The sequence below is a fragment of the Condylura cristata genome, unplaced genomic scaffold (assembly GCF_000260355.1).
Source record: "Condylura cristata isolate star-nosed mole 26May11 unplaced genomic scaffold, ConCri1.0 scaffold00008, whole genome shotgun sequence".
NCBI lineage: Eukaryota > Metazoa > Chordata > Mammalia > Eulipotyphla > Talpidae > Condylura > Condylura cristata.
The window spans coordinates 36091508-36119097 of NW_004567109.1; the positions used below are offsets into that span (position 1 = coordinate 36091508).

At 32.2% G+C, this 27590-nt stretch overlaps 1 protein-coding gene across 8 annotated transcripts in view; it reads right to left on the reverse strand.

Annotated features, from left to right (window-relative positions):
• The window catches only part of DOCK7 (dedicator of cytokinesis 7), a 150543-nt gene that overhangs the window by 55412 nt on the left and 67541 nt on the right, over nucleotides 1–27590 (reverse strand). For 4 of the 8 annotated variants that reach the window (XM_012722270.1, XM_004679067.2, XM_004679066.2 and 1 more), the window contains exons 15-23: nucleotides 26160–26277; nucleotides 22760–22830; nucleotides 19115–19253; nucleotides 18109–18210; nucleotides 14897–14983; nucleotides 11719–11950; nucleotides 8592–8756; nucleotides 6778–6947; nucleotides 1150–1242 (exon numbers count right to left, since the gene is read on the reverse strand). In XM_012722270.1, coding sequence (XP_012577724.1) covers nucleotides 1150–1242; nucleotides 6778–6947; nucleotides 8592–8756; nucleotides 11719–11950; nucleotides 14897–14983; nucleotides 18109–18210; nucleotides 19115–19253; nucleotides 22760–22830; nucleotides 26160–26277 — 1177 coding nt within the window. Of the gene's footprint in view, nucleotides 1–1149; nucleotides 1243–6777; nucleotides 6948–8591; nucleotides 8757–11718; nucleotides 11951–14896; nucleotides 14984–18108; nucleotides 18211–19114; nucleotides 19254–22759; nucleotides 22831–24394; nucleotides 24473–26159; nucleotides 26278–27590 lie in introns of those variants that run through there. The other 4 variants (XM_004679070.2, XM_004679069.2, XM_012722272.1 and 1 more) reach the window with 2 other exon arrangements.

Here is a 27590-nt window from a genome sequence, read left to right on the forward strand (position 1 = left end):
AATGACGATATAACATTAAAGTCTGTTGTGGATGACTTTGTAGCAAGGATTACATATAAGTTTTAAAATAGAGTTTTATTGTGATTTCAACAACTCTATTTTACTGTTCATTTTCACCAAATTAAGTTGCTTTAGTGATAGCATTAGAAGTTCCACAATGACTTCTAATATTTTCAGCCTTTAAAAATCAGTACTTTACTGATTACATAAATTCAGAGTGCTGCAAAGAATGAAACTTATCTGTATGAGCTATACAACATGCACATACCTAGTAAAAAAATGTAAAAAGTAAAAACATACTTCTCAACTGTCTCAGGCCCAAAAAAGAAGTCAAGAATTTCATATACATAAAGTGAAGCTAAGAATGATTCTTTTACTTTACACTGTTCAAGTTCTCCATATATTACAACCAATGTAAATACTTTACAATAATAAACATGGAATGAATTTTTTTCTACAAGAAAAAGGGCATTTCCTCAAAAAGCAAACACACAGGTGAGAAGTATATTTTTATGTATCATGCAGTATTACCTACCAAGCAATTAGGATTATATAATTATAAACAAGTCAACTGAATTATAATAAATTTCATACTTTGCAACACAGTACAAATTAAAATGGACTTTTGCTTCTGGCACTTAATATTATCACATAAGGATCATATACTACTCGTAATTAATTTTGGCTTATTACCAGTACTTCTAGTCGATGATTATGAAAAATGACAAGTAATAAGTGCTAAATGAAAATGATACAATAGCTACACTTTAAAACAAAAGCGAATGAAAGCTATCAGGTGCTTACCCCCCCACACACACACACAAAACATTTAAATGCCTACTGAAGATGTGCTACCCCTAAAGTAGAAACTGTTATCAAAGCCATCAATTGCATAAGCAGCAGGCACTGAAATACTGACAGGGTATATAAGGAGGAAAAGAGAAGATAAGAAACAGGAAAGAAAAGCATTACTGGTGAAATTGGTGGTATTCATGCATAGTAGTTGGAAAATGTGCTAAGTAAACAAAAATACACACTTTTTTAATGATTAAAAAGGCAAGCCACTGAAATCATAGTATATACTAAAAAAGTAACGTTCTAAAGGGAAACATCAGCAGCCAATAAAGAAACCTCTAATATAAACACCACCTGTGTTGATTCTGTACTTGGACTGGGGTTGGATCCCCATGGGGCAGCTTTTGGACCACCAGTGTTAACCCAGGAATTGGAGCGATCTAAACCCTAAGCATATAATAGAAAGCAGTTGGAAAGGAAAGAATATTACACGTGGCATGCTATAAATTATTCTTAAAGAAACTCAAGACTTTCCAATGAAAACATGGTTTTAATTAGTACTGTTAAAGCAACCAAAACTTTTAAGCACCTACAGAGTATTAGTTCACCAAAATTCTTAATACATAATTTTGAAAAAAATAAAATAAAAAAATAAACCAAGAACATTAAGCACAGTATTTAAAGATAATTTCTCCTTATGTAAAGGATCTTCTTACAGTATGAGAAACTACCCTTCCCAAAGTAGCATCCCCACAAACTTACTTCAAAGACAGCACAAGTTAGCAACAGATAATTTCCTGTAAATGTAACTACTATTTAAAATAAATAGAAAGAAAAATGTTTCAGTCTTTTCTACAAGACTGAAAGACTAATTTTATCCCATTTGTCATTAACTGAAAACGCTGCAATGTTACTCTATTCTATTTGACCTTGCTCCTCTTTCAATTTCTTTTAGGAATCAATAGGAGAAATTAAGTAAAAATTTAAGAAAAAAAGATCCCTAAAATTTGCTAATTCCTAAAAATTTGATGGATTTTGGGTTGTACTCAGCTTAATGTAATTAAAGAATTATTATTTTATTTAAATATTTAAGTAAAAACATTATACCGGGGTTCTCTATAGGAATTATATCTTCCCTATAAGCTAGTACAAAAAGCATCTGATTTCCACAAAATTACAAGTGTACTCTTCTGTAAGTTATTAAGATATAAAGGAGTTTTAGAAATTATTGAAATAAGAATAACAAAGACAATCCAAGAAAGTTGACCAAAAATAAAAACTCAAACCAAAAAGGACCAAAAGAGGGAGAAGTAAAAGGAAATAAAATGAATTACTAGTGGTAATTTAATAGATATTAAAAATATATCTGTTTTTCAGATACTAGCATCACTTAGGACATTTAAAAACAACCACTAGTATAATTACACAGATAAACAATTAAATCAGAATTTCTGGGAGTAAGACCATGCATCAGTGTTAGGCTGGGAATGAGGTGAAGGGCATAAGAAAGGGAAAGAGGTACAAGGGGAAGCCACCAACTCTCAAAGACTTCTGTTTCAGGGAGAAAAATCCAACCCCTCTTTCTCTTTTTTCTTAAAATGCAGGGAAATTGAAGTGATGATAAAACCATCACCCATTTGCACTCATTATTGATGCACATGAATATATAAAATGAAAGTTGTAAGACAAATCTAGGTTTCACTGCTCACTAATCACAAAATTTAAGGTAAGCTACCTAATCTCCTTTTCAGGGACCTAGTTATAAAATAGGAATGACAGTGTCTCCCTCATATTGTAAGGATCAAACTAAATAATGGAAGAAAATTACAAAATACAATGCCTCAAAGAGAGTAAATTCCAACATTTCAAAGCTGCCTACAATAGTAAATCAGACAACATTCAAATGCTAGTAAAATTATGCAATCGGTAGATTTATTTAAAACATAATACTTGCCTCCTCAGAACTTCATTATATTGTTTCAAATAAAAACAAGTCAGCACACAATATTTTTCGGATAAGTTAAAATAAGTTTTAACCAGCCTCCCAAATTATGTTTCCACAGTTTAAGTGTACAGTTCTTCCTGCCATTTTCAATTTTAATAATCACTGCTCATGTTATAAAGAGCATCTGATTTCTACAAATTTGCAAGTGTGCTCTTATATAATGAATTTCCACAAAAAATGTAACAATATCTTTGCTTTACTCTCAAGTTCATTTTGTAACTCCTTGCTTACTAAAATCCTTTAAAATTAAGGCACATGCTAATTACTAATGTGAGTATAAACAGCAGGCTCTTTGTTCCTACACTTTCATATTATATCCACAAAACTGAGGCTCTGATTAGTTATAGAGACATTAAGTCATTTTAACTGTTTAAAGAAAATAATTTTAATCATCATTTATTTTGTAAAACATATAATTTCTATAATATAAAGGCTATAGAGCCAAATATTATACTAAACTATCCTTAGTTAAGCAAACTTGATCATTGATATTTACCAAAGTAATAACTTTGTTTACTGATCTTCAACTAACATAAAGATTAATCAAATGTGTGCATGTGTATAAAAATGCCTTTATTTTTACCAAAACTTTGTAACAGTATTAACTTGTCCTTTATACAGATAAGCTCCTTCCTTGTCAAGCTCCTTATAGCATTTGATTTGGCATCAATGCTCATACTGGGTAGTTGGATACTCATGAAGTATGGTAAAGAATTAGAGATAACAGTATAAAAACTCTTAAAGAATTCTACTACAAAAGGCATCAAAAATAATGGAAAAGAGATTTTTTTTTTTAATCGGAGTAGTAACATACCTATATATGGAGAGTATGGATGGGATGATTTTGTAGATAGGGAGAAACTAATGATGCAAGAGAAAGATGCATGAACTTTCTAAGTGAGGATTTTGAGTAGGTGAGAGGGTATGGAATGGTGTATACAAATACGGAGAACGGACTTAGGGAAATTGATAATTCATGTACAACACTATATTATTAATAGTAGGTAAATGGTAATAAGTATGCAGATGTGATGGCAAAAGTCTATGAAAGCTTTCTTCTGATGGTTTCAATTTTCTCAGTCAAGTTGGAAATAAGTGAGAACTGGTGGGGAGGTATTGGGAGGTTTGCCATAACAAAGGAAGGCATGAAATGTTCTGGGAGAATGGGAATGTAAATGGAATACAGAAATAAAGCATGATTGCTTGACAGCATTAAGGGCTCTTTTGAGGTTTACGGTCTTTAATCTCAAATAAGAGCTTTCATCATAGTATTTCTCAAGTCATGTTCAGGTACAGGTGCTGACATGGCACAGGCAATTGATTGGGTTTCCTTATGGTTTGAGGTTTGACTAAGAAAGAAAGTAAAATGAAGTGAGTCCAAAAATAAGCGAACTGAGCTTTGCTTATAATGGGGATAGTCAAAATGATTGATCATGGATTTAAGCTGGCTACCTTAAGAGGAACATTAAAGGATAAAACATCAGAAAAGGTGACAGAATCAGTAGGCTAAAAGTTGCAGAGTAGTGGAAAAATTGTTAAGAGTGGAAGAAAAACAGGTATTAATGAACAATATGCATGAAATTGAGATTACAAGGAACTGTTACTGTTAATAAAAAGATCTAGAATATGACTATAGGCTGGAAGACAAAATCATTAGAGAAGAGTTTCTTGAATTTACAGGAAAACAAAATCAGAATAAATAAAGTAGTTTCAGATTCCTTACAACACTATATTGAGATAAAATTGTATCCAATACTACTGGGGAATATGATTAAATGATAGTTTATAAGGGTGACTATCAAAAGGTTTGCAATAAACAACAAAGTTAAAAATAAATAAATAAAACTGGATTAAGCTAAGTCTGTTGGTCTGTTGTTACAAGACAAATTCCCAGGATGCCTATCTCAGAACTACATGCATACTGATATTTTTACATATATAACTATAAATCATAAATGTATTATTATATCCCATCTTATGAACTACTCAAAAAGGTAAATACTCATTCTATAATAGAACTTATTCTAAATTTTGATATAATCTAGCAAATACATCATATAAAGGAAAACCTGAGAACATGTTGAATGATGCATAATGCAAATCTTACAAAAAAATCAAGGTATATTTTAATTGTAAAAATGTGAAGAAAATAGAACTCAGAGCTCTTTAAAAGAAAAATTTTTGAGAGTTCACAAATTAGGCTTATTTTACTGAAGCTTTACAAGATACAAAAAATGCAAAACACCACCTCTATTACAATGAGATATGATGAAGAATGAAAATACAGAAAAAATTAAAATGAACCCTCAGTTCTTTCCCTAAATATGGTCTATTTGTGGGGGTTGGGAAATGGCCTGCTCTCTTTTAATTATTGTATCCTATGCAGTATCACATGACTTTCTCAAGGAATTCACCAAAAGTACAAGCTGTTTAATTAGAATAATACCTATTTAAGTTACTGAAATTCATGTTTAATCTATTATCAAAGTTATAAAATATACTCTTGTTCTTTGAGAAATTATTTTGAAAGTTGTTTTAAAATGAGCTCAATGCTGAAAATTCATTAAAAACTTGTGAATGTAGAATTTTTTATATGAATAGATGAGTAGTTCCTATGGTTATAATTTATGTTCAAGTATTTTACCTAACAAACAAAAATGCAAATGTTTAATAGAAAGTTCAAGGATTAAACAGAGTCTCGAACATATTTATTAGCTTTTCTTTATATCTTAGTAGGCAGATTAAATGGCAATCAATATTTTGGCTATGATTTCATGACAGTAATATCTTCTTTCCAATAGTAAAAGAATATGTTTGAAATGGTTTTATCAAAACACAATGTGATGTGAATTCTTGGTCTTGGTCTTACTGTTCCTTTTTCAGTTTGTTTAACTCTGGGTTATTTCTGTACTTTGTTCCTTGAGTATACAGTTTTGGGGAATAAAAATATAGCTGGATCTTATCCCTGTGGAGTCTTCCTGACTGTCCAGGGTAATTGCTGTCATTAAATGAATCAATTTTCTTATTCTTATACCATGTGAAATGAAGTTCTATTACTAATCAAGGCTAATTATTGTTCTTAATATCTTTTAGAGAAGAAGGGCTCATATTTTAAACCGATGATACATCCTTTCTCAATATAGATGTATGTATGTTACAAATTATAGAAAATGAATCAAGACTAGCTTGAATAAAAAGGAAAAGATGGGGGAAATACATAAATTCTTATGGTAGGTAGCCTGTTCTCTTTTATCCGTGGGACTCTTTTGTAAAATTGGTTAGGTTTTCCTTTAGGTAAAATTCAATACCCAGGACTGCTCAGGTTAATAGGAATTTGTCTCTCTCCACTCCTCAGCTCTGCTGTTCTCACAGGCAGGCTTCATACCTATAATGGCCCATGATAATTTCAAAATAACGTCACCCCTGCTACATCCCCACACTAACATAGAGTGCTTTTACCAATGTTTCTAGCAAGTGTTCTGTATATAAGTGTTGTATCAATCATGTTTAGAAGGTTTGTTGTTTGTTTTTTTCTAGATAGTGTTATACTCTTATTATGTGAACAGAGACAGTGAGGTTTGAAAGGCATATTCAAATACAAGTTTATATTTAATTAGTAGAAAGACACATAGATGTATTGAGAAAGGATATATCATCTCTTAATTCTATATAAAATTAATTTAGTCTTTTTCCACATGATAGAGTATTAAGAGACAAAAATATATATGAACAGTCAGAGTGGTCAAATTTTAGATTCTAAAGATTTTTTTGAGTAAAATGTACAAGTGAGTTTGCAACAGCAAGACTATTTAATCGAAATGTTAAACACTTAACATGTAATATAGAAAATAAATGTGTAATTTCTTAATTGTTAACTCAAATACATTTTAAAATTGAGGATAAATGGAAACAACTGAATATTTCTTATTTGCTAATAAGCTAAAAACCAAATTAATAGATGATATTTTTCAGTTTACCTTACTGCCAATGATTGACCGTACTTCATCATCTGGTGACGTAGGAGTCCCAGATATATCTGGATTACTGTTACTAAGGCTCCGAGAACGATTTAAATTAAGGCTTGCAGGTCTCACAGCAGATCGAGCCATTGTAGCATAATGCACTGATCCTCCCAAACCCCCAGGACCTAGAGTTTTACACAAAACAGCACATAATTACACAAAGAAAATTAGTCTGGAAAGGAACTGACAAAATTTCTGGAAGTACAATTGTCTACAAAGATTATGAACTGTTTTTATTTGAAAATGATAGCTATACAAAGATATTCTATTTTATAACAATTGACAAAACCATGTAACTTATATCTCATCAATATATTTGTATAACCATATATTATGTATACAAGAAAAAACAAGTTCATGTCTGTGTGTGTACAGAAGACACACAAACACATTACCTTCATTTAGATACAGGTTTATCAATCATCCAAAATACTTAAGCTAAAGGTGTTTATTTTTATCTCAGTCTTTCTCTCTCTCCCTTGACAGTTACTAATAGGAGAGTCAATTTACTGTCAACATCTGTTATATGATTCTATGTTTTATTTCTTAATCTTTATCAGTGAAAACCTGAACTACAATAAAACAGTGTCTTCATCATAAACATAAAAAATGAAAAGATAATTTTCCTAAGAGGTCAGGTTTTATAAATTCCTATCTTGTTTAAAATCAAGCTTGATTTTTCTCTATAAACATATAAATACCTAGCAATGGGTATTTATGAAATCCAGTTTAGTCTCCATTTTTCTTATCTAAAGGAATCTTTCTGAATGTCATTTGCAAATAACACATACCTATCAATTAATTTAGATAGGTCAACATGGAAAAAAATGTTTTGTAAATTCTGTGGACTTCTAATAGTGTACTGAATGAAAAGGTAAATGGGGGTGCATTATATATAATAAACAATCATACTCTCAAGAGCATTAGGTACTCTAATTTAAAATATCAATATGGGAAATTATGAACCAGAATATGCTTCTCTTTTAGAGAAGTCAATCACATGTTTTTGCAACTAGGTAAAAATATAAAATGAGCAAAAACACACAGTCAATACAATTATATCTATTTTTCATAATGAAAGTCATAATTACTCACCACCATTATTAATATTAATGTTGCCACCAGCTGGAAATGGGCACTTACCAGTACCACTAGTGATGAATGATGACTCACACTCACAAATATGTAAGCAAGTTTAAAAGTATGCATAACATAATCATTAACCAAATGAAAAGACTAAAGTTATTAAATTAAAACAGCCCCACTACTACCACCATCACCACCATTACCTCCAATGTTACATAAAAAGTAACTACTTGGGCTCCAAAATCAGAAAGGCTATATTATTTTCATGAATAAATCAGACCTTTTCTAGAGAACAGCCCTGTTAAACTTTCACAGAGTTATCAGAGTACTACTGAGTCACCATTATTTCTTCTTTAATGTCTGATAGCACTTTGAATGACAAATATAATGTCCTATTTATCGTAAAAGTCATGACAAAATGCTTCCAGAAACATAAGAAGTTATATTCAAGTTCACTTCCAAGAATTAAGTCAACCAAGATTTAATTTTAATTAGAGATTATCAATTAATGCTACTTCAAAATGTAACCTCTCTGTTCTCTTAAAGAGCATTCAGCACTTAGTGGGCATCTAACAGATGTTTGCTGTCAGATGAATCAACAGAGAATGTACCATGAGATTATTTCAGTCCTGCTGTGAACACAATCTATGCAAGACAGTTTAACTGTAAAAATATTAAAATACCTGGTGATGGTGAATTAGGGTAAGTATTTGGTAGACGAAAAACATAATAGATATATGATGCAAGAAGGCTGTTCCTGCCATGCTGGTCATGATTTCCTTCCAAGTTCTTGTGAAGTCGGTTTATAATGGATGCCATGGCTTCAAAAGATGCTTGACCTAGATTAACTTTTAAGAAAGAAAACATTTTTGCATTAATGTTTTCAGACTGATAGTTTCAACAAGATCAAGGTTGTATCACCTCTATATAAATGCAGTACAGTGATCAGGAAGTACTAAAGATGAAATATATAGATTTCACTGATACCTTGATTATCTGTACCAAACATACCTTTCTAAAAATGAAAACAAAAACAAAATTCATTTTACTAATTTAACATAAAGATTGTGTGGGTTTGCTTAGCCAAAAAAGCACCCAAACATTACCCATTATTTTGTAAAACAACCCAAAGCACAAGAAAAAAGAAATCTACCTTGTATAGATTTTAAAATAATCTTTTATTTTAAAAATTTCTCTTACAGTATATAATAAGCACATTACTTTTGTTTTAAAATATTTTAACTTATAATAAAGGTATATTATTAAAAATATAAGATTATAAAAAAAGGAAACAGCAGATGCAATACCTACTGAGTCATTCAAGTTAGTACACAACAAGACATTTACAAAAACTGGGAAACTCTGGTAGTGTACACTGATAAAAGGGGTAAACCGGCACTATGAGCAGTATGGTCTAAGATTCCACTTAATTAAGACAGTAAGTAATGAAAAGATAAAGTAAATTAAGTTCTCCTACAAACAGAATAATCCAAGTGGTCATTTAGGAATATTATTCTACTTGCGATGCGCTAGACGAGAAATAGCCTAGAGACAGGGACATCTCAGTGGTGTTTAGCAACCAGTTTGCTTCCTTCCAGTTTGCTTGCATTCCAGTTTGTTTCCTTCCCTTTCCTCACACTAGCCATTCCAGACCAGTAGAATCCTTCTTAAAACTCAGCTTCACCTTGTTCTCTTCTCAGCAAACCTTGCCTTTCTCACAGAAGAAATTTATAAAGCATGGAGGGCCTCGAGATTAGACTATAAATATATCAGAGTCTGATATACAAATACATCAGAAACCATCTTCTATCCTTTTCAAAAGGAACTGTGTTCTACAGAATGCACTATCTGCTTTCAATCCTGTCCTACGATTTTACTTCACTAACTATACCGTCTCATACTCCCACAGCTTATATTATTCTCTCCGCCCTCAACAAATTTCTCAAATCAACTAAGAATTTCTCCTTTCTTATCCCCAGATCACTCTGCTTCTTTTTCTAATTAAATTTCTTTAAAGAGTAGATTATGCTTTTTGTATTCCTTTCATCACCTACTATTTACTAATTTGCTGTAACCTGGACTTTATCTAACTAAAGCTATTCTTAACTTCACTAGTGGATACTTCTCAAGCATGGTAAAAGTAAGACTCTGGGTCAACTGCTTGAGTTTGAGTCCTCAGGCAAATTTTTTCTCTCTTTAAAAAAAAATTTGTATTGTATATATTATATAAATTATATATATTTAAAATATTTACATATTTGTACATATGTGTAACTAAATATATGTATATGTGTGTATATACATATATATATAAAATCATCATTCTTCATTTTGTACATTTTTAATCTCAGTTGTAATCCCTGTGGACTTCCCACCACCACTTCACCCATGTGCCATCACCATAGTCCCATGTGCTCTTCCCACTCCTCAGGCCAATTTCTTGTGTTATTTTCACCACTTCACTCATTCTTGAAATGGTGGTAGTAAATTACAGAGCAAACCACCTTCTGTTCTCCATACCAACATCATCTTTCATCAGGATCCCATAACTTGTTTTCCTGAGACTCTACAAAAGTTCCATTTCATCTCCCTGTCTCCAGATTTTCCAATATTTAACCCATCACCATATAGCCCATTCATATTTGAAAAACCAAGGTGTGTCACATCACTTCCCTAATTAACATGAGACTGTTCAAAGACTATTGATTACATACAGAATAAGAGTTGCAATTCCCTAAAGCACTGTTGAGGCTACATATCACAATTAAAATAAAGTAAAAACCAAAATCAATAGCCATCTAAAAACCAGAGACACACCGCAAGGAGGGGAGGAGGGAGTAGGATCAAAATAGGGGTGGGAAGAGCACAAGGCACTATGGTAAGGTTACATGGGTGAATTGGTGGAAGGAATTTCATACACCCAAGATGATAAAGCATACATTGTATAAAAAAGAGGAATGATGTAAAAATATATAAAATAACAGAAATTTTTTAAAACGACTATATGCTTCATCTCCCCCACCACTGACATCACCTGGAATCACCTATCCTCCCATTTATAAATAATAACCTATAATTAACCCAAAATGTCCAGGTTTGTTTACCTACCTATGTATTATTTGCATGCTATTTTATCTACCTGAACTAGTTATTTTTCTATTCATCTTTATATGTTTCTAGTTACAAGCCTCCTACAAAAAAAAATTCCTCTATGAATTTACCACCACTTAACACAAAATTTCTGTAATGTATTTGCTGAAATTTGTAGAAATTGGGTGGAAGCTGTTAACAAAAATAGAGGAGTAAATCTTAGAAAAAGAGTGAGAATATCTCTCTTTTCAGAACAACACAAACTAAGAGGGAAATATAGGGATTTTGATTTAATTGCTATATTAAGTGGATGGGTATGTGAAAATCTAAATGAGTTTAGATTACACATTATGTAAAATGTAACATGATTTATCTGTCTGCCAGTTTCTCTACTAGTGCACTAGTATTAATACTCACATACTAGTGCACTAGATCTCACATACTGGTTCACTTAATACATGCTTAGTGAGTATCTGGGGAGTAAACAAATTTATTTACATAATTTTAAGAGTAGTCTATATAGAACACATTATGAAAAACAAACAAAAGAAAGTTATCATTTCTGACAAGTGAATAACAGCCCCCTAAAAAAATTAAACATGGCTCTTACAGATAAATAGTAGTCATGGTTCTACTTCTACAAAAGTCAGAAATGACAAAAAAAAAAAGTCAGAAGTGACAAACTGTACATCTCATAATGAAAGCAAATAGGTCAATTACCTATTTGGCCAGCAATGACAGGAGGTCTAACAACTAAAAGTATCAGTTTATCAAGGAGAAGATGAAGAAATCGAACGACTGGTTCTAACTGAGATGAATTTAATGCTGAAATACTGCTCTTCAATTCATTTTCTAAGTTGTTTTCCATAATGCGCATATCTCCAATTCGGACTGGGAACATATGCTCATCCAATGCATTGACCAGAGCAAAAAATTTGTCAAGATAAGGATCCTGAAAAAAAGAATAAATGAAGACATTAACCATACTTCTATAAATTACCCAAACTTAAACCATTAAGATTACATACTGATAATATAAAACAAACATGTGAGAATATACACATATATATACATACACCACACATGTGTATATTAAACAGCATTCCTATTAATTTTTATTAAAACAGCCACTGCAAATAATCAACAGTAAGTATTGATTATTCAAGAAACTTACTGATGTTGATTAAGGATTTTTTTCCCAGTGTAATTCTACCTTATTAATTTATAACTCAATTACTGTGGCAGGTTTACTAGTAGCTTACCATATTCATTATTAATTATTGCCTCACAGCTCCATACCACCATATTTGCCACACTTTGTAACACTAATGCTAAACTCTTCGAAATCAGCTAATATGCAATTACTTCAAAGGGTTAAGAACATTCTGTTAGTCTTAAGAAGTCAGAAGGGACTTTTCCTCTTCCTATTTGCTTTCTTGATGGTGGCTTACAGACATGATGCTGTGGTTCAGGGCACAGGGTATGGGCCATAGCACTTTCCAGCCCAGGGTGGCTTCCATAGCTCCACATTAGGTGTCCTCCACCAAATCTCTTCAGTACCACAGAATGGCAGGTGATGTGTTCCTCAAGCAGTGTCCTCTCCTCAGGTCTGTACCACAGGCTTCACTACATTTTCTAGGTTTTCTGAGTTCCTTTGCCACTTTCTAAAACTACTTTCTTCAGCCTACTTAACACTTTATACCTTTTTACCATTTAAATTACTGGCAGTTTCCAATGCCTAACTAAATCCTGACTGTGTTTATCTAACATTCTTCTACACTGAAAGACCACCATCTAAAGTAGCAATGTGCCCAGTCCAGGGGCAGATGCCAGCTTGTTATACTTAAAGATGACCAAGTGTCATAGTTCTGACTAAGGAGATGTGAGGGAAAGTATGTTGGCATTCTGGTGAGACTTTTACTTAATTAACAATGAAAAATTAAAATTTTTTAAATGACGAAAGTACTAAATATCTTCATATTTCTAATTTTAATATTGTTTCAACTTTATATGTATTTAAGTGAGTAAAAAATACTACTGAGACAAAACTATATATGGAATAACTTCAAAGAGCTATGAGCACAGTATAAAATACCCTAAGAAACACTGTTTTCAACTGTTCCCTTAAGAAGCTTAAAATACATGATAAACTTGTTTTACGTAATTGCAAAAATTATATACTTTTGAGGAATGGTTATCAAGACTGACTGCCATGATGCTACACAGTAGACACTTTCAATCTACTCTTCTCGTAGATTCTAAATCATCTTTATATTTTACCCAAAATTTTGTTCTTTGTTATATAAAGAGAAATATATCTATCCACATGAAAACAGGGTTAGGAATAAAAGATGGATATATTACTAACTCTATAGAGAAAAAGTTACAGGAATTTTTTAAAGCATGAAAACAATGCACCTATATACTTAAGCCATAATATGATAGTAAGAATACTTATATTAAGAGAGAAAAACAAATGCCAAAAATATACTATAATGTTGATCTTTGCATTAACAGAAGAGTAGGACAGTAGGAAACAGAACACAGAAAGGAAAATCTGTCACTGGAATTATTATTTTACTAAGTTCTACTTGTGTATGCTAAATAAAAGCTATATACTATCTTTTTTTGGATGTTGATGTTTTAAACAATAAAGAGATGTTCTAACTTCTTTATTTTCTCTACTTCCCTGTGAAGAAAGAATTAACACACCAAGGTTAAGAAGACTGTTTTCATTTGAAAGGTGTCCTTCAAGATTGGTCCTTGGCGATCATTTAGGAACTTGAATTTTAGGAGGGTTCCCACTCAGAAGGGAGATTCACTATGCCTAAAATGCCTATACAAACAATATGATTTATGTTGAGCACCTGTTTCCCTTCTGGAGTCTAGAATTTTGGAACAAGTTAGCAGAGGATGCCTTTGCCACAAACCTACAGTAAAAATCCTAAGTCTCTAGAGAGTTTCCCTGGTAGACACATGTCACACATTCAATTTAACTCATCCCTGTGACTCCACTGGAAAAGAACACTTAGGAGCTTGTACAACTTGTTTCCTCTTGACTTGACCTCTTGCACTTATATTTTATCAACTGAGTTGACTTCACTTTATTTAGCAAGGCAACATCTTAGTTCACAGAAGAAGAGACAATCCTCTCCTCTATACTTTAAAGAATTTATTATTTATATAAATTAGTACTAAAAGAGTACTAATTTCACTATATAAAGAAATTTTTACATTTTCTTCTACTACACTATAAGGTACTCCCTGACCTCATGACTACAGTTTAATGGGGCAATAAGCCAACAAACATATATGTAGGCATGTATGTTCATATCAAACACACACATACACAGAAAGTGAAAGAGAAAAAGTACAAGAGAAAAGCAGTAGTACAGGCAAGGTAATACAATACAGAGTGCTGGGGCTCTCTTAGGTAAGGAGAAACCTAATGTAGAGCAATCAAATGAATCCTCCATGAAGTACAACACTCTAGATAGAGAAAAAGTTAAGTAGAAAGGCTTTTAAATGGACTTGGCATATTCCAGAAATATGAAGAATCTGAAGCAAATTATCCCTAAGAAGTCTTTCCATTTGAAATACCTGAGTCCATGTGAAATAAATTTTTTTCCTACACTAATTATGTATTCTAGGTATCAGAAATGGGGGGAAAAATCAGCAATTGTTTAAAATAAAGGTAATAACATTTTGAAAAGAAAAATGCCTCCTTTATTGGCATTAAATGACATTTTGTTGAAAGTTTCTTTTAAAAAAAACTCCCATTTGGACTGACATATAGCCCCATAAGTCTTAGATCTGATAGCAAAACTGATTTCTGTATCAGACATGTCCAATTCATTCAAGTGAAATTTGATCATAAAAATTATTAAAACTCACTTACTTGTGTATGAATGGATGAAACAGCAATAACTTCAACATTAAAAACACCTTTGTGATTATCTACCCATTTCATGCCAGGTAGAGGAACCTGTAAGATATGAGACATAATAATCACAACTGCTTAAGTGAATATGAATTCTGAGAACAAACAAAATATTGTATTTTAATGAAAAAAATAATGTAAAATGTCTTTTATAACCTGTAAGGAAATTTAAAGTTTACATTTTGTTCTTATTATGAAATAAATGTTTCCTATAAAAAAATTAAAAGACCCAAGAACCCAGTTCTGTATGCATAAATTTAAAAAATCATTTAAATAAATAAAGACCCAAGAAGAAAAACAAGAAAAAAAAAAACCTCAAAATTTAATTGTCCCAGAGACATATCCTATGTCATTTCAAATGTTCTTTTATATACATATTTTCTAGATATGTCTTTACATAGGAGATACCAAATATTATTTTAAAACTTTGTTTTCCACATTAAATTGTTAATCTCTTTTCATGTCAATAAATTCTTATCTACAATGTCATTTTAATGGTTGTAGTATTCTATTTTCTTTAACACTCAGTATGTTTTGATTGGGTTTTAAAACATTCACAAGAGAAGCCAGTTGCTTTAAATAATGGAAAGCATTTTTTTCTAATGTAAATTGCTAGGAATGCTAATTATAAATATATGCAAAAGTTGTTTTTTTTTTAATTTTATAATGGTTTATTTTTACCTATTTTTGTGCATTTTTCCATCTCAGTTGCACTCCCCTTGGGTTTCCCATCACCAAATCACCCACAAAAATTATTTTTAAAGAGTATATAAGTTCTATTTTTCCTGCTAAGTAAAGCTATAAACCCTTAACATATATAAAATAAACACGCAGACTGAGAGGTGGAGAGAACACCACAGGCAACAAACCTTAAGATGTGAGCAACTATAAGGCAGTGTTTTAATTCTTGTCTCGTATATTTTAAAATAGGAGCTAAAGAAGCTACCAACCCAGAAGTGTTCTAAAGGAGAAAAAAGTATGCTATCCCAAGAAAAGTCTGCTATCTCTAGTCAGAGCCAGTAATTGCCCTACTCTGTTCAAACACAAATAAATCATAGTCCTGCAGGCTAAGTGGGAGCCCAGGTGTCCCCACTGAAGGCAATTATGAATTGCACTGATACCTGCCCCAAGCCCGTATGCATGGGATGGTATCAGAGATGACAGCCAGTCCCAGCCCAGTGGTAACAAGTATCTCCACTGTGGTGACAGTGCAGGCTGAACAAGGCTATCTCCTCCCCCACAGTTGTGAGGAGCAATCTGACATTCAACCTCCATACATTCAGCAGCCAAACACACTAGAAAATGGAGTCACAGGGCAGGTGTAGGGAGCCCTAATTCTTCCCTACTATCTATATCGACACATTTACAAATATTTACTGGATGCATACTATGCGCCAAACACTAATCTATATATTTGTACATAAGGCAATGCACAAGAAAAACAAAGTCCCTGTCTCAGTTTATACTCTAATAAATAAAGATATATAAACTATAAAGTCTGTGATAAATACTGAAGAATAAAGAATGGTAGACATTGCTACTTAAACAAAGTAATAATAGATGATTTTCTAGAAGTGGTATTTGGGTTTTTTTTTTTTTTTAAAAGATTTACTTATTTAGTTATTCACACAGAACTGGGATAAAGGCCAGAGGTGCAGAGGAGGTAAGAGGATTCCACAAGACAGAGCAGGAAGTACACTGGAACAGAACAGGAAGCAGAACAGACAGATCAAGGAAGTGCACTGCTGACGGGAGCAGTGGGCGAGACAAGACAGGTCTGCCGTGCCACATGGGTCACCTCCCTGGCAAGGGACAGAACTCGTACTGAAGCTGATGTGGCTACCTTGGCAGTGCTGTGCTTTAACCCACTCCACCACCAGGGATGGCCCCAAAAGTGGTATCTAAATGTATAAGAATGAACCAAAGAAGCAGATCTTGTCCCACAGCATGGCCAACAGGAGGATGTATAGAAGGTCTGCTGTGGGAATGTAAAAAATTCAGACATTTTTATGTCTGAAAAACAGTTAAGTGGACTATGTTGTGTGGTAGAGCCAAGAGAGTAAAAAAGAGTGGAAAGAGAGCAGCTCAGAGTAGTAGTCTTATGTTGTTGGGGTTTTCTTTTAGTGAAAGCAATATAGATTGATGAATACTTTTTGAGTTCTATCTAAAAATAAATGCCACTAGGAAAGCATTCAGAAAACATATTTCATATTAATATTGACAATCTGATATAGCCAAAGCATTAAGACATTGGAGACCATCATATATATATATAGTAGTTCTTCTCAAAAGGTACTTTGGCCTATGAATAGTGACTACTGATTCTTGACTGATATTTTCCCATTGTTTTTGTTTCTTTCAAGTCATATGTCATTATCAAAGCTGATGTCTTCTGTACTGCATGCTAACAGCTGCTTAACTTTCATGTACACAATCAATTACATAAAGAATTCTAAAAAATTAATTTACTTCTGTCTCAACCTCAGTGAAATGTAGAAAAACAAAAAAGCTCATTTCTTTAAACAATCTTCTAATGCCACAAAATGAAAATTTCCTAAATCTATCTTTCCTTTCAGTTTATATTTAGTTTTAAAATAAATAATATCACTGTACTTTGGTGATGGCACATGGGTGATTTGGTGATGGGAAGCCCAAGGGGATTACAACTGAGATGGAGAAATGCACAAAATGATGTAAAAGTAAACATTTATAATATTAAAGAAAAACCTATAAACATTTAAAATGCAATAACTAAAAAAATACTAAAGAAGTAATATAAAATACTGTAAGATAGCTGAATTTTTAAAGAGCACATTATGTTAGGATATTTTAGTAATAATATTCAATGGTTTGGAATTATTTTTGAAGCAGCACTCTATTAAAAATCAGTCATTAAAACAGACCATGAATAAAATGGTCTGCATGCATGCATGCATACATACATACCACACGTGCCATATATTACATTACATACATACATTATATACAAGTAAATAATATATTGTTTTAAAAACAGCATAACAGCATGTAAATATTATATAGACATCTTATTACTTCATTATCAATATACTTAAAGACAGAAGAAATACCAAAGTTTGAGAAAAACAACTCAGAAGAATGAAAAAATCCATTTTATTCAATTTGTGAATTTCAATGTAAGAGATACTGACCTCAGGAGACAGCACAGAATAAGCCTGTGGTGGTTTTTCCAGTGAGACTGGTAGGCAAAACTGGCCAGTCTTTAACCGCCCATTCTGAAGCATTGGTATCCACTTTCAAATAAAAATCATTCATTTAAGTATTATAAATTTATAAATTTATGTTAATTTAAATATGATTGCTATAAAACTAATTACTTGGAAAATCTATTTTAAGAACTTGGTGTGAGCCAATATTGTCTTATACCTTAAATCCCTAAACATAAAGGGTAGATTTAATTATATAAATAATAATAGCAGGCCTTAATAATTTCTATAAAGATCTTCCCCAACAATATTTTAAAATGAAAGAGGCCTAACACATTATTATTACTAACTATGCATTACTTAAATTCACAGGAGGTACATATTATCAAAGAAAAAAATTGATAGTTAAAAAAAAGGCCATAAAGCCAATCAATGTTGAACTGGAATAATAGTGTTGATATAAACAGAGAAAGATTTTACAAATGTTAAAACAAAACAAAATTAAAGAGTACAAACATAACTTTATTTTCTGATTTAGTAAGATTCATGTCACAAATTTTTAAGAAAAACAAAGAATCAAATGTTCATTTTTTTTTTATAGGAATGATTTTTCTGACAAATCATGTGATAGCACAGAATGATGTCCTTCACACCTTAGGTTTACCTTTGCCATACAATCATAATGATTTTCGAAAAATAAGGGTTTAAACTGCTTTGATAAAGGTAGCTAAAAAGGACTTTTAATTGTAAAGGTTATCTTTTAATACATTTTACATTCAAAATATTCTATAGTGAAAAATTTTAAATTAATTACATTTATATTATACTTTATCAACACATAGGTAATTACAGTAATGAGTATTTTCTTGTCATGATGACTCCTTAACCAATGTGAAGAATAAGATAAGGAATATACATAATAATAAATATCTTAAATATTGTAATTATTGCTAAGAACAAAGAGCTAAATAATTAACCAAAATAAACTTACTGTATATCCAACTGGAGTTTCAAGAGGAGTATTTTGTTTTTGTTGACAACTAACATGATAAAAAGTAAAAAGCAAGTGATGATGGTCAGTTAAAGTAGCAGGAAGTTTAACCTTGATTTCTTCATGAAAATCAGGAGACCTTCATATAAAACAAAATAAAACATTTCAATATGGAGTTAGTAGTTTATTCAAAATAAATGTTTCTTTTGTGAATATGAAGTTTTTAATTTCAGTATTCATGATTAATTTTTCTTCTAAACCAAGTATTTTTATTCCAAAATTCTAAAAAATTAACTCTTACATCCACATGAGGGAGCCACCACTGTTTCTGAAATTTCTTGGCCCATTTTTATTAACAGGCTGAGAAATCCTACTATTTGAAAATTCATTATAAGTTACCACCTTGATTATGGGATCCTCATTATATTAAAAAAGACGACTAGGGAAGGCTTTCTGTAGCTAAGCCATATTACATTTAAAAAAAGTTCTTTAAATGTATATTTTAAAACCATACCACAGAAAAATATTATCCATTTACAGGAGTCAGCTTCATAATTAAGACAAATTTGTACTTTCTTTTTGTGAAATTAGATTCTCTAAGGAGTATCATATATCAATTACTCCATTGCTAAAGAAACAATGTTACCAAAATATGAACTAGTGTGGTGACTAATAGCTCAAATTAAAAAAAAGTAGAAGAGGAGAAGGGAATTAGGGACTCTACATAAACTGCACTTATAGAAGTGCAGTTTAAAAGTGCTCCCGGCTACTATGGCACTGTCATCTAAATATTCATAGAGAGTAGCAACTAGAAACATTTTTATAGGGAAGCATAGCTGCCATTTATGATACAGACTTAAAAAAGACAGACTCTTAGCAACCTAACCTTCCATTTCTATTTAGTGTATGTGAGAGTTATAGACAATGAAATGTCTCCAATTAGCTTTAAAGAGAAAGTTGTTTCCTGAATTGGGTATTTTTCTCTGATGCAAATAGGTCAAGTTTTTGTCTCAAATTAGCCTCAAGAATGTTAACAGGTATAAATTTGACCACAGCATTGTTAAGTGGAATAGGCTTTTACTATCCACAAAAATGATAGTTGATAATAGCCATTTCAGAATAAAGACTGGTAAATAAAAGATGCTATATGTTTATTACTGATATTACTAATCACCAATGAATTATGATAATAGTGAAGTTACTAGCAATGTTAGATAATACTCACTAGCAATGTTAGATAATACTGTCATCTTAATTCTATTAGTGTTGACAGCCACAAAAATAAGGACCTAATAATTGACATACTTTTAGAAACTACTAACTTCTTCAGCACTTTCTTGGTATTAAATGTTTTTAGTTCATTGCTTTCCTGAAATTGTTATATGAAAGCTTTTTTTGAAAATTAAACATCTACCAGTTATTCATTCAACAGTATTTTAAATTATACTTCAGGTTAAACATTGCATTACTTTTGTAGTGGTTTTAAATATGACATTAAAAAAAGATACCCTCAACAAATATATAATTAGTAGAAATATAAGACATACTTGTATCAATAACTGTGGTATAAAACAGAGGCTGGCAAACTGTGGCTGGTAGGCCAAATTCAATCTACTACCTGAATTTATGACCTACTAACCAAAAATGGTTTTTCCACTTTTCAGTGGTTGAAAAAAATCAAAATAACATTTCAGTAGAACAAAGTACATAAGATTCAAATTCCATGTCATAAATAAAGTTTTAATGGAAGATATCCATGCCCACTCACTTGCACTTTTACTCTTTGTCGATGGCTGCTTTTGTACTGCAGTATCGGAGTTGTGCAGTACAACAAAGACCATACTACTTAAAATATGGCCTAAAATATACACTATTTGGCCATTTGCAAAAAGTTTGCCAACCCCTGGTAAGGAACATATAGGGTAAGTGCTTCAAAAACAAAGTGGAAAAGATCGTTCAAGCTTTGTATCAGAGAACTGTCATTTAGAAAAAGAAAGATGATGTGGGCCTTAAAGAATAAATAGGAGTTCAATAAATAGAGGGACTTGGTATTTTAATAGGAAAAGAAGATGCAAGAAAGGCCCAGAAATAAAACAACATAGGATGTTTGATAATGAGGCAGAAAGAAAATCATCAAGAATAAATAGATGACTAAGTATGGGAGAAAAAAGAAAGGTAAGGGTGTCTGAAGGCTTGAGTCAGAGTAAATAGATAAATGGCAGTACCATTAGTAAAAATAAAGAGTCACAGAGAGATAAGGTCAGGAGTACATACAAGGAAATTGAAAAGGCAGTAGAGTAGCCAAATGACTATAACCACTGGCCACTGAAAATACACATCTGATATCAGAAGAAATGGTTATGACTGAAAATATATAGGTGGGAACAATCTAGATAAAGGCAAAAATAGTATATTCATTGACTGTAACTGAGAAATACACATAAGCTTATTTAAAGAGAAAATATTATAGAAAAAGAATGTAAAGATTAAGACATTAGTGTTTTATGAGAATGCCTATACTTAAGAAGGCAAACAATTAGGATTTATAAAGTGTTCAAAGAGAGAAAAGGAAACTGAAAGAGGGCAATAAAAGTGTAAATGAATCAATTTCTACAGAGGAAAAAATCATACTACTCAACGGCAGTAAAGAAAGATACCAGGGATTTTAATATTTTTAAGTACAGGGAAACTTAAGTTTCTTTTTTGTATTAAGAGATGGAACCAATGAAGCAATAGACTGATAATTCAAAAGAAGGGACAGGTGATGGAAGTAAGTTCAGGAAGAGGCCAGCTAAGACTGACAACAGAGGTGAAGGGTCACAGTGAGTAGGCTGTAGGACATTACTACCTCTGAAACAGAAGGAAAAGCAGATCAATACAGAGATAATTTGAGGAGAAGAGTAAAGAAAATTGCTAGGTAGTTTCAATCAACTTAAAATATAAACATAAGAATAAAGCAAACAAAAAAGAAGTAGATATTAGAGAAAGGGGGGGAAACAGGTTTAAAATAGTTACTAACAAATGAAGAAAGAGGGGATAAAGGGATGACAAAAAGATGATCAAAGAGGTCGGGACAAATGAAAATAAAATGAATTACTGTGGACCCTATCACACAATAAAATAACATCAATTTGTGATTGTCTTGAATGATATAATTAGTGATTTTTTTTTCCTCCAACAGCATTCAATTGATTGTTTTTAGAAGGCAGAAATAAAAAGTTATCCAAAGTTAATAATTTTCCAAAGAAGTAAAATGAAATGTCAATACATCAAACAACTATTGGGTGTGGAGAATATCAATTTAACTAATGGATTAAAATTTAATAAAAAGTCAAGTAAAACTGTAAAGTATCAGGGGAAAAATGAAATGGAAAGACCAAAGAATCAAAGGCCATAGTGATAAGTCAATAACAATACAATAATAATGAGAAGATCAGAGAATTTGATAGAAAAGATGTTTTGTGTAAAAGTCTTAATATGTGAGATATCTATGTGCATCTACAGGTTGAAAATTAAAACTTCACTGTCGGCTGTCTTGAATTTGCACATTCAGTGCAGCCAAGCATTTGATAAACACACTATCTTGAGTGCTAACAATGCCACTGAGAAGTGAGTAACTTTGAAAGAAATATTTGAATTCAGTACCTGTTATGATATACTACGGCTGTATAGGCTTCCTTTGAAAATTCTGAACAGCTAGATTTACCAAAGATTACCTGTAACAAATAACAGCATATTGAAACTTTGTTGTATTAAATGCTGGATGTTTCATAATTATGTAAGAATTGCCTGATTTAATAACTATTTGAGAACAAGGGCAAAATCAGCCCAATGAAGAGCAATGTGCCTGCTGACATTCATTAATAAGTTCAATGCTTAACTGTAAATTTCAACTATAAACCCATCTAACATTTGAACACTCAGAAAGTTTCTATCCATTATTTTTATATCTACTGGCTAATAAAGTGCATTTCTTCCCTTTCTTTTAAGGTGACGAATTCATCGTAAAATCAGGATCTAACATATCATTTAGAATTTATGTAAAAATATTTTTCCTAGAATGGTTGCTTCTATCTACTACTCAAATTGGTGGCTTCTCAACTAAAACAGCAGTAATTCTGAAAGACAGACATAAATTATTTACAAATGATATTTTTAAATCCTATTTTAGGTTATGCTATGTCTCCTTTGCATCCAGTCTCCCTGAAAGGTACTCTGCAATGGCAGGGTTACATTCATGTATTCTTACATGAACTGAAATAATGCCGGTCTATCACATTTAAAAAAAAAAAATCACAGTATTACTTTTAGAGGTTTTGAAGTAAAATAATTCAGTTATATATCTGTCTTTTCAATTTTAACAACAGTACAGTGGCTAACTAGGGCAGCTAACTACATAAATGACTTAATACTACCAACCTCACAATTATGATTTCTATGTGAGACAGGCACTGCACTACTATCTAGCCATAGGTTAAATTAAACTCTTAACTCTGGACAGCCTTCTCTCCATTTGCATTAATAAACAGGTGGAGATGCCATAACACTTCCATCAACACAAGAATATTCCATATACAAAGGGATTAATTGGTACCATATCTAGATAAAATGGTTAAGAGGTATTTGTGTTTCTTTTTGTGACATTACAATTGAGTCTTTTAAGGATATGAAGAAGTGCAATAATTATGACTCTCCTAGGTAAGTTAAATTTCATCAAGGTGCTAAGAATATACTTTTTAAAAGAAAATCTTGTTCCAGTGTCAATATTACAAGGTTTATGATTGTTACCATTATTGATAAATCATATGATCATGTGATCACAAAATCATCTCTCAGGATCCATTCAAATAGTATTTAGTTTAAAATATTAAGCAAATAGTATGTCTATTTATACATTATTTCAGTCATTCACAAACCACAAAAACAGTATTTTTGATGAATAATAAGTGAAAGAAATACAATATCTTTCCTCAGCCCCACTCTGAAAAGGTATGATTTTTCACAAAATTAACTCTTTTATTTTCAAACATGAGTGAGATAAAGTGGAAAATGCTCCCTTTTTTGACCATTTGACATATATTTTTAATCATTACACTATGATTGAGTATCAATTATGTGTCAAGCCTAAGACAAGCATCAAGATAGAGATACAAATAAGACAAAGTCCCTGCCCCCAAGGAGCTTACAGTCTAGTGCGCAGGGTGAAGAAATGAACATATAAACAAGTGATACTTTCACAAAATAATGATAAGAGTCATTTAAAAGTGAGAAGATGCTGTGGGACCACCAAAAGAGAGTGGTCTAAAACCAATATGAACTGCATGCAGCTGGGACTCTGTAGATCAGTCCATATAAATGCTACGACAAGGAACAGTTTATTAGGCAGCAATAAAAAGATGATTTTATATATACAATATTTGTCACAAGTTCACATTCATGTGGCAATTTGTATATTTTGTATTCACAATCTAATATCATTTCATCAATATAACATATGCAATTCAATTCATAAAAAAAAATAAGAGTTAATCAAGACCATTAAATACTAGTGCTGAAACTAGTATTTAACCTAGTAATGTAGGACTACATTTATTTGACATTTATATGCAAGGATCTGAAACAGCTGCCAGAGGTCCATACAAAGATGAATAATTTGTGTTTGCTACTGTCAAGATCTATGAATACTGATGAAACTGAGGTGATCAGAATATATAGCTTATTTAGTAAGTAAAAAGTCAGAACTTGATTCAAGTGAGAGATGTACAAGGTTAATAATATACCTACTCATATCATTTTCAATACACTAGGATTTCAGAGGATGAACATCTACCTAATGACAGTTGTGATCTGATTTCTTGTTGCTAACTTCAGTTGATCCAAAAATCTACTTTCATGGAAATTTTATCTATTGATGTTCTACAAACCCTGAATGACTGCTTGGGCAGTCAGGAATCTCTCCAGTCTATTTTATCTCATTGTTCATTGACAGGGATTTTCTCCCACTTGCTTGTTCTCCTTTCCTCATCTTCCAGATATATGGCCATTAACATTTTAGCTACCGCTGGTTTTAGCTCAGATACACCGCCTCCAGAGTGATTTCTCCTACCTCTTAACATCTAAGCATTTGAATCCCTGTGTCAGTCTTCTAAAAACTAGCACATATCTTGCCCCCTCAATGAGTTTCAAAATGTAATCCTTCAGAGAGATTTAAAAATACTGATACTTGCCGGGTTCCCATCCCCAGAGATTATAATTTAATTGAAATGAGATTCACTCTGAGTGCTGGTATTTTTAAAAACTCCCCAGGTGACTATAAAATGCAACCAAGGTCTTAAGAACTATTATTTAGCAAAGATGAGAGAAATCCTACATTTAGAATTATCTGGGGAGTGTTTGTACACGACACCACAGCTTCACATAGTACCCATCATCTTCTACCTCCTTACCTGGCCTTTCAGTTTAAAGAGGGAGAACCCAAAACACGGATGACCAGCAGAGAAAAGCCACTTATCATTTGTTAAGAGTATTCTAGGTGATTCTGACCTGATCCTCTTTTGAAATTCACTACTTTACAATTTTATCTCTAGATTACAAGTTTTATCCATCTTTCTATCTCTTAGCATATACCAAGCACTTACTAAATAAGATTTAAAGTAAGCTCATTAATATCAATACAGAAAATAATACAATTAGAAATTTATTTTGCATGATCACATTAACTTCCAGTTGAGAGGGAAGGTGGAGGGAAGTTACTTTACCTGATGACTAGTGCTGAGAGATGAGGAACAAGACTAACAAACAAGGCCTAATAAAACCTTGCTAATCAAAAAAATGGGTGATGAAAATAGTTCTAAATTTTCTGAAAGGCATTAAAGCAATGTTCCATGAACCATCCCTATGACCAAAGACCTCCATCTGGCGTAAGGATAAAACAGCACACAAATGCAAATGGGTGTATCTAAAGAAATTCAATATACCTTTATAACAATTAAATCTAATTTTAAATGGCATATAAAGCATAGGGAAAACAAAGAATTTTTCTTACCGGCATAGCATTGCTTGGGTCTTCTCCATACATAAACTGGACTTTGACTGTTATATTTCTGGCTGAACCTTGACGATTGGCAAAATTAAGACTCTGAGGGTATATGTAGAGAAGATTTCTGTGAAAGCAACAGTGAACATGAGAGTAAATACATATCTAAAAAATAACACATATCAAAATAGTACTATGTACAAAAAAAATCACAGAAAGTAAATAAATACTGAATAATATTTGCTAGTCACTATGCCGAACATTTTCACATAAAATATTTAATTTGATTCTTAGAGCAATTAATTCAAACAGCAACAGATATATTCAGTTTTTGCTGATGAATTGAGGCTCAGAAAAGTAAAATGATTTTTATAAACTCAAGTAAGTAGCAAAGCTGAAATCAGAATAAGGGTAAGTCAGACATCAAAATACACATTCTTATCTTTACAACAGACTCCTGGGAAAGTAATGAGTATGGGCTAAAACATTATTAAGAGACTTTAAAAACCAAAAACAGTTCTAACATTTTAGTTCCCCCAAGCAGATATAAATAGGATGACATTTATAAACACCGCTTTCATATAAATGGATCAAGGATTTAGGAGTATGTATAACATTGTACATCTCTGTACACAAACACCTATGACAATATGTTACATGTAACAGTATTAGGTAATCACAGGTCAGTCTGTTTGACTTCCTGTCTTGTTCTTTATACAATTTCAGTAGCCCCCACTGTTAACAGAGAAAAGTAAGATACCAAAAGAGAGGTTTAAAAAAAAGGTGGAGGGAAGTTACTTTACCTGATGACTAATGCTGAGAGATGAGGAACAAGACTAACAAACAAGGCCTAATAAAACCTTGCTAATCAAAAAAAATGGGTGATGAAAATAGTTCTAAATTTTCTGAAAGGCATTAAAGCAATGTTCCATGAACCATCCCTATGACCAAAGACCTCCATCTGGCGTAAGGATAAAACAGCACACAAATGCAAATGGGTGTATCTAAAGAAATTCAATATACCTTTTATAACAAGGAATTACATATAACCCCTGGTGGCGCAGTGGGTTAAAGCACAGCACTGAGAATCTAAAGCCACTTCCGCGTGAGTTTGATTCCCACCTGCCCCGGAGGTGACCACATGGCATGGCAGATATATCCTGACCTGCCCGCTGCTCCCCTCAGCAGAGTACTTCGTCGATCTGCCTGTTCTGCTGCCCACTCTGTCTTTGGTGAAGCCTCTCACCGCCCCTGAGCCTCTGGCCTGTACCCCAGTTCGGTATGCATAAATAAATAGAAAGAAAGAAAAGAAAGAAAGGGAAGGAAGGGAAGGAAGGGAAGGAAGGGAAGGAAGGGAAGGAAGGGAAGGGAAGGAAGGAAGGAAGGGAAGGGAAGGGAAGGGAAGGGAGGAAGGAAGGAAGGAAGGAAGGAAGGAAGGAA